At 41.7% G+C, this 13,046-nt stretch overlaps 1 protein-coding gene across 1 annotated transcript in view; it reads right to left on the reverse strand.

The window, feature by feature from the left end:
- LOC126542079 (myb-binding protein 1A-like) overlaps window positions 1-13,046 on the reverse strand; it is a 63,420-nt gene that overhangs the window by 1,246 nt on the left and 49,128 nt on the right. The window contains exons 21-30 of the mRNA XM_050189083.3: window positions 12,274-12,445; window positions 11,027-11,099; window positions 10,724-10,773; window positions 10,145-10,177; window positions 8,470-8,543; window positions 7,360-7,408; window positions 6,901-7,017; window positions 6,177-6,242; window positions 3,857-3,964; window positions 1,431-1,540 (exon numbers count right to left, since the gene is read on the reverse strand). Coding sequence (XP_050045040.1) covers window positions 1,431-1,540; window positions 3,857-3,964; window positions 6,177-6,242; window positions 6,901-7,017; window positions 7,360-7,408; window positions 8,470-8,543; window positions 10,145-10,177; window positions 10,724-10,773; window positions 11,027-11,099; window positions 12,274-12,445 — 852 coding nt within the window. The remainder of the gene's footprint in view (window positions 1-1,430; window positions 1,541-3,856; window positions 3,965-6,176; window positions 6,243-6,900; window positions 7,018-7,359; window positions 7,409-8,469; window positions 8,544-10,144; window positions 10,178-10,723; window positions 10,774-11,026; window positions 11,100-12,273; window positions 12,446-13,046) is intronic.

The following is a 13,046-nucleotide window of genomic DNA, read 5'->3' on the forward strand; positions in this document are numbered from 1 at the left end:
AATCGCAGTGCTACTAATTACTTTAAAGGCTTTGGTATCAGCGGTACTCCTAACAAGTTAGATGCTGTGAATTGGCAAATGGACAGTAGAAATTATAGAATAATACAGGGGCTGCACAATAACCTACTCTTGGTCCTTTCTTGTTTATATTGTGTGTAAATTACCTTGCATCCAACTTTCTATAATGTGTCCCATATGCAGATGACTCCAATGTGAAACAGCTGGTTAAATGATGAACACAAGAATGGTAACCAAACTCTTAGCTGGCTTTCACTTGTTACTTGAGGAAAATTTCCAAAAATAAGGATAAGCCTTCTTTTTATTCGTTGAACTTGCTCTTCACTAAATCCAAAGAGCTCCTCTTGAGTAATCCTCCTGAAAGCTAGCCATACTAAATTTTTAGGATTAGTTATCCATGCACATGAGGTAATGATGATTTACAACATGCAACAAGATCTACGCGCGCGCAGTGCACCATGGTGTCATGTTCAGGCAATGCGGACTATTAGGATTAGCGTTCCATAGACCATGCTGCAGTGCAAGCGATTTGCAACGTTCGGGAGAAAAAAAATAAGCCAACTTTTGTGCGTTCAGCACAGCCTTGGAAAAGTAAGTACGTAAGTTCCAGCTTTTTACAGTCTCGGGAAACTGTCTGAGACGTGCGGGGACCTAAGAGAAGCTTCACTTAGACATGTCTTCTATTTTGAATTATCAATAGATCAAACTATTTTGCGATCCCCTTCCTGCTTGATACATCCAGAATCAACTGCATTCGGACCTTATGCAGGAGCGTCATCCACTTCGAGAACCTATGCATAATTATAATTCAGTTTACAGCCTATGTTAAGTGAACATTTCATAAATAAACTTCATAAACATTTCGGTTTTTCTGTGGTGCAGATCATCCTTTCTGCTGTGACTTTAGGGGAGAGAGCCAGTTCAGAGGGTCCCTGTGGAACAAAATCCGCAAAACTTTTTAATTAACAGTCGACATCTTTAGCATGAAATCTATTTTTAGTATTTTTCACAAAATTAAAAAATTTATTGGTCCTGACTGCAGTACTTTTCACATGGTTGGCAGGTCAGGGTACAGTCGAACGTCGAAATAATGAGTGCGTATATAATGAGGTAAGATTGAAATGTTTCTCTCAATATCAACAGGTAATAAATACACACCTATAACAAATATTGGATACAACAAAGTTATTTTGTGTCGGATGCAATTTTGTTATAACGCGATGCAATTGCGCTATCTGGGAGAAAATAATATTGAAGGATCGCCTCTGCTGTGGCATCATAGAAATGACAAAATGCAATCGGCTGGTACATTTGTAAAAGTTCTCTCCGAGATAGACAGTGGTGTATTAACCACTGTACTCTTAGATTTCCACCAAATATAGCAGTATTACATAGGTGCTGGGAGAACTTACCCTTTGAGAAGGGCACCAAGCTTCATCTTGAGTGGCTTTCTCTTGCCCATTTTAGTACTCCTCAGGGACACCAGTGACTGTTCAAGCCCAGTATTGCCTCTAATGGGACACTGTAAACGGCAAGAAGAAAAGCAAGCACACTTTAGTTTAATGGCTTCAATATCATGTACAGCCGTCTGAACATTGAGAAGAAAAAAAAGGGCCACGGCAATATGAGTACGTACTCGGTAAACCAGCTTATCTCAATGCAGGTTTGTTCCCACCACCAGTAGCAGCATATGCAGGCATGTAATGTGTTCACATTACATAAATCATACCTAGGCATGAACTGGTCACTGATTATATTGGTGGCATTATGCACAACAGAAAGCTGTAGAAAAGTCTACAATTACTCATTCCACTATACTATTTTGGTGGTTCCCAAACAGGCATTTCAACATCTTTTTTCTTTAGCCATGTTTGTAACCCAGAAGTCCATGTTGCTTGGCTAGTCGGTTCATATTGCTCAGTAGACAATAAATATTTATGGTCTACTGAGCTAACTTTGTATTTGTGAAATATGTAGTACTATAAGTACGCTTATGATTTTATGCTATGTACCTGCAAGGGATATCACTTGACATTCTTCAGCATTTATACATTTTCCAGGAGCTGACTCTTTACCATTGAGGCAGAAGGAGGAGAGCTTGCTCAAAGAGTATTGTTATGAAACATTCCTCTGTGGGCAAGAATAATTAAGTATTCCACCATACATTTCAAATAGCACAACCCTTCTACTCTACTTGGGAAAGATTACCAGCAGGCAAACAAGGGAAACCTCAGCCTGAAGCTGTATCAACAAGGGGACTTGACAAGGGGCGTGTCACCCTAAAGTATGCTACACCAGCTTCTACAGTGAATATTCACCACCTGTTGTGGCTATGTTCAGGAATGAGGAATACTTGGGAAAGGATACTAAGAGCTGCCAGGCCAAGCTACAAGTAGATCAGACAGACAGTTATAGGCATTGGCTCATGGACGGTAAGCCACTACTGCCCACGCTGTTATTTAAAGGGACACTAAAGGCAAATATTAGGTAAGGCTAACATGACAGATTAATGCTCGAGAGCATCTAAGGCATCAATATTATCGCGAACAAAGATTTAGTAATAGAGAAATTGAGGTAAATGCAGGAAATAATTCACGACTCACCCGGGACATTCAAGTACCAGCTCGATGACCTAGGTACTCCTCATTGTTAATTCTGTCCCTAGTACTCAATTCCCGTAATAAACAAGATCATTGCATTGTATTATAAGACAAAAAAAAGATGCTACTTGTCTAGTTCTATTCAATGTTTAGAAAGAAGAAATCATTGACGTTAACCTTGACGACGACGCGGGCGGTCGAAAGGTTTCGTTTCCGCTTGACTCTACGCCGCCCATGCTTTTGCGCTTCAGCAGTTATGTTATTGCATAGCTGCGCTAGCTTTACTAGCTCACAAAAGTTACACAAACTGAAAGTAGCAGAAAATTCGATGTCCACGTGATGACGTGGGATGCCTGAACAGTCCATGCCACTTGACCGAAAGTAGCTGCAGCAGCGAATCCAATGCTCTGTCTTGGCTCGGTTTCTTCATGGCCACATGTTTGCGTTTTGCACTGTCTGTCGGGAGCCATTTTACTCACCAACGGCAGTTAAGGGCAGTGATGGTGTATGCAGTGTCACCGCTTGCCCACTCGGGGCTGAGCGATGTGAATTGATTTGCATGCGATTTTCTCTTACAGTAAGACTTTTCTTGCCACAAAACAAGTACTGTGAGGTTTATGGAATGGCATTTTAACAGTCCCCATCGACTTAGTATTTGCCCTTAGTGTCCCTTTAATTCAACATCTATGCCAAAGGGCAAGCTTCAGGAGAGAAAAAAGTGTTCCCTTGTTGAAATGTTGGCTCTAGGCTGAAGCTTCCCCTGTTTGCGCACCGGTGATGAATTTGTCGCCACCTTCCAGCAGCACCTTTTCGTCGGTTGCATCACAATGGCAGGTGAAAAGTGGTTTTCCAGGTGAATGCGGCTTGGGGCCATTTTATCATGTCTGCCACTTGTTCCCACTATCATCTCAGTCACCATAGTTGGCCAAATGGAGAAATTCTGGTCCACAAGAGGGTTCAGTAAGTTCAACTTTGAGCTGTTCCACCTTAGGTGCGGTAGGTGAGAAGGCAGCAAAGGAGTATTGTGGTATGCCAGATTCAAGGATCCATCCCAAAGTGGGCAGGAGTGGACAATGTATTCCGCCAAGACATAAGTACCTTAATAACTTACTTGCACACAATGTGAAGTGTCTACTATCCTTTTAGAACAATAATTATTTATCATGCCACTGAGACGAGCAGAGACTACAAAAGTGCAAACAAGAAAGGATTCTTCGAAGACAAGATGGTTGTCTTACCTCCATGCCAATGTTGGCACACTGCTTGGCAACCAACAGCAACAGGTCACACACTTCGACCAGCAGGTGTTGTTTGGGGTCGCTCTTCTCTGCCATTTCGGTCATGAGCTGCACTCGACCAGGTCATCGAAGCATAACATGAAAGACCAATTAAGAGACTTGAATCATATCATTAAGAGCGAAGGACACAACCATGCAATAGAAGAACGGAAATTCGGGAAAGTAAAACTACAGTTATATATTTTGCTCAGAAGGTAATGAAAGGAAAGATGTGAAATATCTGATGCTGAAATTAAGTAATACGGGCTGACTCTATTTCTGTGTTTAAATATGCAAAACCGACGGCAGACGTTGCACTTCTGCCATAGAACAAGATTAAAGGAGAAAGGCAGGGAGTTTAACCAAAACAAAAAATCCAGCTTGCGACTCCACAAGAGGAAGGTTGGGGAGAGGTAGAAAGATAAGGAAATAGAAAGACGCAGAGCTCAAACGTGCAACCACAGCCATTCACACTACAAGGTAACAGTTAACATTACCAGTCAGTGCTAAAACGAGAAGAAAGGGGGTTAACCAAGGGGCCCAATATTTATTAATCATATCATGACAAGCCAACAAACAAAGACACCAAGGAAAACATAGGGGAAGTTACTTGTACTTACTAATTGAATTAAAGAAATGATAAATGAATGGAAATGAAAGTGGATGAAAAAACAACTTGCCGCAGGTGGGGAATGATCCCACGTCATCGCATTCGCGTGCGATGCTTTGCACACGTAATGCGAAGACGTGGGATCGTTCCCCACCAGTCGTAAGTTGTTTTCTCATCTACTTTAATTTCCATTAATTTAGCATTTCTTTAAGTCAATTAGGAAGTTAACTTCCCCTATGTTTTCCTTGGTGTCTTTGTTTGTTGGCTTCTCATGATGCAGTCAGTGCTAAAGCCACACAGGTTTGTTGTCCCTGCACCTTAGATTGCCATGCATGATAAGCAGCCACTAACAGCAACATCACTATTACTATTTTCAGCGTAGCCTGAGGGTGGCACACTGGACACATGCTCACTGCCCCACGAAATTGCTGAGTCAGTATGTGGCTTGCCCAGCTCCCCCTATCACTCCGCCTCACTGTCCCAGGTAAAGTGAGTGTCCCCCCCCCCTCCCCCCGAAAAAATATTGTCACTCCACCACTCATTGCCACTGTTAGCAATGGCATTTTTGCTAGGAGCCAAGCTTGCATCCATTCCAAGCTTATTGTACTGGTTAAAACACGTTGGCGGACAGTTGGTTAGAATCCATGATAGAATGTGTAAGTGCGGCTGAATGAGGATGTAGAAAGAAACAGACACACAGAGACGGCACTATTGCTTCTTTTTTTTGTACTGCTTTTGCTTACATCATAATCATCATCGTCAACCTATTTTACGTCCACTGCAGGATTGAAGGCCTCTCCCTGCAATCTCCAATTGCACAACTATGTTAAGTGCCTGAAAGGCATTATGGTGACACATTAATTCAAATGCCTTGAAAATGAGTTATACGTTCAAACCTTTCCTTTCCTCATATGAGCATATGAATGAAGCTTTAGCTAATATTGGAATGGCTACTATCACAGTTTAACAAAACACCGTATGAGCCCTGTCGCTCGCTCCCTGCTCAATGTTAAGGTTTCATGAACCAACTAAAATCTCAAGCATACCAAGCAGGCACCATATACATTCAAAGGAAAAGAAGTGCAATTTGCACTACAATAAATGTATTAAAGATTTCTTCAAACAGAGAATATGGATGATTAAGTGGTTCCCATGCACACATATTATGACTCAAGGAACCTATTAGACAAGTAATCATAAAATACTAATGAACACTTTGACAAAGGCAGTGAAACCATCTCTCTTATTATGAGATGAAATTATTAAAAGAGTTCATAACCGCCTACAGATTTGTAAAAAGCCGACGCTGCTAATTTCTGCAGATACGAATACTGTAATGCCAGAAAAGGATTTACTAGAATGTGGAGGAGCGCAACTGTCATGCCTCTAGCAGACATACAAAAGTGATGTGTCTATTTCCTCTTTGCCAATGGGTGAGCAAGATGCTGGCAGATGCCCATGTGGCGGTGAGGTGGTAAGTCACATTGTTCATGCATGCTTGCTCGGGGCATGACAGTTGTGCCTTTTAGACAAAGCCTATTCCCTAGACAATAAATATTTCTTTCTATAGTGGCACCGAAGACTTTGTCATGTTGAGTCAGAAATTTCCTACACGTAAGTACTGGCCTGGCCTCTATTGCCACAAATGCTGCTCTATCAAGCACAACTTACCTTTATTGAGAGTTCACTCAGTGCTTCCAGTGCTGGAGTCAACTTCTCTTTAGAGCTGGCATCCACCTTGAGAAACAAGAGAGCGAGAGAACATACTCATAGAGTTATACAGCACTGATGACCAGCTGAAGCAGCTACCATATTTGTACGAACATAACACAAGCCCCTTCCCCCCCTCTCCTCGCTTGCCAACACACACTCTTTTTCTTTTTTAACAGAATTGCTACCAGTGCAAGAAGGCACACATACTTGTAAGCGGCACCATGCTCCAAGCTTAACGCTGAATTCTTTTGCCAAGTTCAGCGCTTCATAATGCGGCGAGCTCAGCCACCATTTGACTAAGATTTGCAGAAATCTGAGCCTCTCGATGGCAGGATGTACTGGACTGACTGAAAGAAGCACTGGGGGCAATGGCATAAAGCTTGAACCACATACTGCAAGAAACCTTGTTTAAAGACCTTAGATCCAATCCACTGTACTGAAAAGCAGTCACACGGCCTCGGTGAATGAAGGCAGCTTCCTCAGCAGGTGCATCTTGCACGTCAATGTAGCAGATATGGCTGCAATACACATTGCTTGCTCACATAATAATCACTGTATGTACCATTACTGATAATTAATAATAATAATTTTTCTCCCACATCGAACACCTCCCCTTTTGTTATGTGCACAGTTGTATTTTGCTGTTCAAACACAATATCTTCAAGGTCATATTTCTGGTTACCTGCACAATTCGTAGAGCTGCAACAAGGAGTCCAAGAATGTGCAGCCTCTTGTAGTTGCGTTCCGCACAGTCCGTTGCACGTGGCACGAGGTGCTCAATAAAGTCATGACAGTGTTCCTAAGGCGATAAACATGGCAACATTTAGCACTGGTCTCAAGTCCTATAGTCCTTTACTCAGAACAGTAATTCACCACTTACTGAAGAAAAGAACAATACAGAAATTTAGTTGCACTTCCATTAATTAACACAATAATTGGTGAGCTAAAATAATATTGACACAGAACGACCACAAGAAAACAAAAAGAAGAAGAAACTGCTTCAATTGAAAGTAATTGACAGAAACAATTCTGCATCACACCAATTTTACCGAAAACTAAAAGTGCCATTGTTTTTTATTATCTGGGCTGCATCTTTAAATACTCGCCAGTGCCAACAAGTAGGAATGTAAATGGTACTTACAGGAAATGCCTCCATAAGCTTCACAAAAAGCTGTGGGCTGATGTGAGAGCTGCAAAAGAAGAAAGAATGCATTACATCTTGTATCAATGCAGCCAATAGAAAGAGGCGTTTTGTTTGCTGGCATGAAGAAAGAGCCTAATAACATTTAAAGAACTATAGTTACGTCATAAGCAACACTGTTTTAAGGTACATGGTTTATCCTGTCCCATTTATTAGCGAAATATCAAAGTGGAATCTGTATCTATGGTACAACCATAAAATCACTGCAGTACATTCAAACCCTAATGTATCGAAGGTGGGTGCAGATACTCTGCCATATGCTGAATAAGTTCAATGTAAAAACACCCAAGAAAATTGTGGTTGTACAATGATATAGAGCATTCGTACATAGTATTGAGCTTTGAGTACTGCAAAAGAACTCTGGAGGCCAGCCTCTTCTGAATTGGCTGCTAGATCCTATGTAAAAAATGGTTATGTCAGCTGGCAAATGCAACATGTCCTAAACTGAAAAGGGTCATATATTCCGTTGGCCAATAGACAATATAGAGAACCCGAAAGCGAGCTTCTCCACACAGCTCGCCTGACCTACCTAAGATAACGCACCTCATGCTTACAACCACAGTTAAGGTGTAAACATGCGTACTGGTGACATCATTAGTCAGAATGAGTGTGCCAGCTTTAACGAGTCTCTCCCTCATACCTCTGTCATTATTACGTCCCTTTTTATTCCCCACACTGCTGACCAATGTCCAGGTGCCAGCAGCGAGCTAGGTAGTTACAGTGCAGTCAGCAGCCCTTCTTCTCTGTCAACCAATCACTCTCTCTCTCTCTCTACCTCCCTCCCTAGCTCGCCCAACTAATGTCAACTGTGCAAACTACGTAAATTGTAACGGGGCAGCTGAAAACTCAGCGGAGCAGCGTCACTGCGATCGGTAGAGATTCACATTTTCAAAACCTTATGATAAGTAACGCACTTTACGTGGAGCGCTTAAATGTGTCACTTAATGATGAGAAAGACCTACCCTAACAACTCAGTACGTCAGTAGAAAATCTTCAAAATCGTTTAAGGGTCCCTTTAAGAGAACTCGGATTATGCAACAAACAGCTTACTTTTCGTCCAAGTAGGAGTCGAGCGTCTTCACGTATAGTGGCATGTACCAATGCTTGTCGACCTTCTTGACAGCCTAGAAAGTAAATTAAGTATTCTGTCATAGCTGTTCAATAAGTGATTTCTTCAAAACTGTGTTATGTAGCAAATTCATTGTAACAAAGAGGCATCACAAGACATGAAAATTTATTTCTTTCAATAAAGTACAATTCCATGCATGGCTAATATGTTGTACCTGTGGGAATCTACAAAGTCATTTAATTGCCAAAAAATTGCCTGCAGATGCCAGTAAGCATAACCAAGCATAAGTGCTTGCTATCCAGTATGCAAACACCCAGATGGGCAAAAAGCATGTTGTTAGCTCTAAGCTCCAGACAGCCACAGCATAAGAAAGAAAGGACTGCTTTCCAACATGCAACAGACATTGTTTTGCATATTTCATTTTCTTTCATTTACTTATACTTAAGGGCTCACTGGACATGACATTAGGAGAGCGTACAAGCATGTAATACTATATGAGCATTTCAGACACACAATTGAAGTCCCATAATAACAAGAGTGCTAGTTTTGGCTATTTGGTTGAACATCAATATACTGAACAAACAGCACAGACAACAGGAGTACAAGAGGATGACAACACGGGCACTGACTATCAACTGGTGGTTTTATTCGTGTGTCCAATAATAATAAAGAAAATGCAACTTCACTATAGTCAGTGGCAAGTCAGAAATGCAGGAGAGGCTCCTCCTCCTAGAAAAATGTGATGTGCCTGGCTATTTAGTCTGCTGCACTTGCAAGAAATAGTTCCCTTCTTACAAACTTAACTGGCAGGAAGGCAAGGATCCCTAGCTGTTCAGTAAAAATGAGCATGCCGTAGTTACAGTGCAGTCAGCAGCCCTTCTTCTTCACCACACACACGATCAGCCAAGATGTCCAAGTGTGGGGAGTGAAGAAGATAGCCCAGTGCACAAACGTTTCATTTGAAAAGAGAATTAGGAGCAGAATTTCACTGGCCTTGTACACAAAGTGTCTTTTTGCCAACATCCTCCACTCCCTTATCTTTTTATGTGTAGGTGCGCGTCATTGCCGAGTTGTCGAAGTATGCCAGGAAAGGCTGAATGAAGTGACTGATCCCTTCACAGACCTGTCACCCGTGCCTGATGCACAAACGTCTCCCCCAGCAGGGCAAGGATAAGAAAGAAGAAGGAGACAGCAGACAAAGCAATTCGGCAAGCAGGCATGCCCCCTTTAAGGAAAAACTTGCCATTGTGGTTCTTGATCGATCAGTGATAGTAACTATGTTTGTAGCTTCACAGGAGTAGCCGCGTAGTTCTTGTGTGCTCACATAAGTCAAGGTTTCTCCACAATCACCTTTTCCAGTGACCCTATTAGTCCTGGTCATCAACCAAATGCACCAACTTAAGAAGGGCCAACTATGCTTTCTGCAGTGCCACTTAAACAAGCCACCAAAAGCTCACGCTCCAACTTGGTTCAGAGAATCATTCCTGAAATTGCGACCTTTGTAGTAGCCATGCTCAACCAACAACTTTCAAACTGTTGCATATTTTTATCTGTAGCACACTGACATTCAATCTATAGGTTCCATAGTAAAGTTATATGATGTGGTGCAAACCATTCCTAATTCATCAAAGTTGCAAGAAATGTGTTTGTACATACCAATTCACTGCAAATTTTTTTGTGGCAGCGAACCTGTTAGGAAAGAAAAAGCTTGCAGAATCAGTGCACATAAAACATCATGCACACTATGTTCACTGCGTTATGATGTGATGCATGTTATTACACAATTACTTAATAGAGCATCCACAAAGTAAGTTCCAAATTATTTTTAACTCAGGCACCAACATTTGAAAGAAAGACACAATTTTAATGTTGCCAGACAAAGCAATGTGTGGACTGTTTTTACAGATACTAACTATTCTTAGGAATTTTTCGTAGCACAGCTAAGTCTTGTATTGTGGTTCCATGCTAATCTGCCTCCAGTGACTGAAACCAGGATGTCCCTTCTGCCAGAAGCGCAGCATGTTGTGAAACTAAACTTTCCATGAAAACAATTAATTGGCCCTTGAAGACGATATCTAATAACAAAGCATCTTTTTTTTGTCTAATGTTCTCTGCCTCAAAAAAAATTTATCATAACTTACACCATGATGCCCCTAGTACATCACTGTCAATTTTGTCATCACGCAATTGTGACAACGTGCACGTCTCTCTCACTGACTGATCTCTCACACTTACCAGAAATGCACACAAGGCGCTCAATGCGTTCTTCATCCCAACATGTGACACTATAAAAAGGACAAAGAAAGGGTGATTAAATGGGAAAGCAAGGAGACATTCGGCATAACATACGGTATATCCTGAAGCAGAGACAAGTGACCTGCCCACCTCACATTTGGAGCAAAGTCGGCACACAATATGGCCAATGGCTTCCACTGTCTATAGCATAATTCACTAACAAACAGCACAAAGGCAGACTTGGCATTTTTGTCAAGAGGGCCTCTACGAGGCATGCAAATGATGAACAGCTGTGCTGCTTACCCAGAGTCACTTGCTCCATCACGGTGGACGTGAGAGACTCAACATCACTGCGGACATCCAAAATGGTGCCAAACTGCACATACAAAAAAAGGAGCCAAATGAGAACCTATGCCGATTCTTACTTCACATGGTTGTTGAGGTCTGCTTTTAATTTTTTTTTTTTAAGTACTGAAATACATTTTACAGAAAAATTCGACTACGTTTTACTATCTGTAAATACATATGTACACAAAGCACATTTTTATCCTTTGCTTTACACTGCCTTAAATAAAAAGCTTGTGTACACACTTGGGCCCGTCTATGTTCAAGTTGGCCTTGAAGAGCTTGAAATACGAAGCCTACTTCCAATATTATTTGCACGTCTCGGTAGCAATGTTTCTCCCTGGGAAAAGCGAACAATTCAAATGATGTTTAAGACATTCGCTACATCATAAGCCATTAGTGGGCCATGGCAGGCATTTTTACAAGGTGGGAGGAAGCATACAAGTGACCTGTCATGCGTTGCAGCAGCTATATATATGGCATATGCGTAAGAGTAACAGAAGCTATATAAAATTTTGCTCGATATGGTCACAGCCATCAGCACAAAAAACATATAGGCAAGCCATGAGCCACTGGTGGATCACCATCATACCCAAATTGTACCCACGTGCACCTTGTATTTGGTCATGCTACACAGCAGTCGAGGTTTTAAGAAAGGTCTCCTTCAATAGATATGCCAATCGCAACTGCACCAACAAATTGAGCTCATTCATGGCCCACGATATTGTGCACACCCACCCAAGTACTAGATTAAATGTACCAAGTTATTTACGAATACTGGCAGTCCAATCGGAGACCATAACAGGAAGGACATCTTAGGAAGCAGTAGATGCCGGTAATATGCTAAATAAAATTAAATCGTCAGGTTTAAAGCCCTAAAGGGTTATGAGAGATGCTACACTGAACAGCTCCGCATTAATCTTTACCATTTGGGGTTCTTCAATGTGCACCCAAAGTACGGTACATGGGCGGGCTTGAATTTTGCCCCCCACTAGAATGTGGCCGCCGTAACCAGAAACCTGAACTATAAACATGTGCCAAGCAGCACAAGAACATTGCCACTGAGCTACCACGGTGGGTAAACACTAATTGTTAATTTTATATATATATATATATATATATATATATATATATATATATATATATATATATATATATATTTAAGAATAAGGACAGGGTGAAGAAAGGGTGAGCCTCTGTTTCACCTTTCGCGTGCCACTAATTATGTGCAAAGTGTCAGAGATGACGCTGAGGGTTTCATGGCTGCCTCTCAGTGCACTCGAGGACGATGCCTTCACCAGGGTTCCTGCTATCCTCACAAGGTGATGCAGGGGAGCCACACCACTCTTGATGTAGCCATTCAGGAGGTTCAGGCACCTGCGTACACCATCATAACTGCACAGACAGCTCCACTGAAAGGTCAAAGCACAGTTGCTACGACAGCTGCTCACAGGGACACACAGTTATTCTGTAAATTCGCTGGCTGCATTAGTACAGATGCTTGCTCTAAGGCACATCATGGCATTAACTTAGTGCAATGCACAAAGCGAACAAACAACATGTGATGAACACAAAAGCATTTGCCCTTGTTCACCCTCCTGTCCTCTGTTCAATTAGTGTGCTACACTGAGTCAATGAAGCACCATTTAGCCCACACTTGTAAGTTGCCCCACAGTGCACTTCCCGGTAGGATACAAACTGCTGTGTAAGTCAAAATGCAAGCATTCGCTTCATGAAAAAGGTTGTAGTTGTAACTGCATGTGTTACAACAACTTGCGGAAGCAAGTTCATGTCAAATGTTGTATTATCCATGCACCTTTGTGCTTCCAGTAAATAGTGCAATACGTCTTCATCGCGAGAGCCAGTGATGCGCTGCTGTCGCTGGTCACACAAACATGTAAAACCGCTCGTTTTGTGGTAAAGAGGTTCATATCTATGAAGTGTCCGATGTAATAAATACATCATATTTCGATACATA

The sequence above is a fragment of the Dermacentor andersoni genome, chromosome 3 (genome assembly GCF_023375885.2).
Source record: "Dermacentor andersoni chromosome 3, qqDerAnde1_hic_scaffold, whole genome shotgun sequence".
Classification (NCBI taxonomy): domain Eukaryota; kingdom Metazoa; phylum Arthropoda; class Arachnida; order Ixodida; family Ixodidae; genus Dermacentor; species Dermacentor andersoni.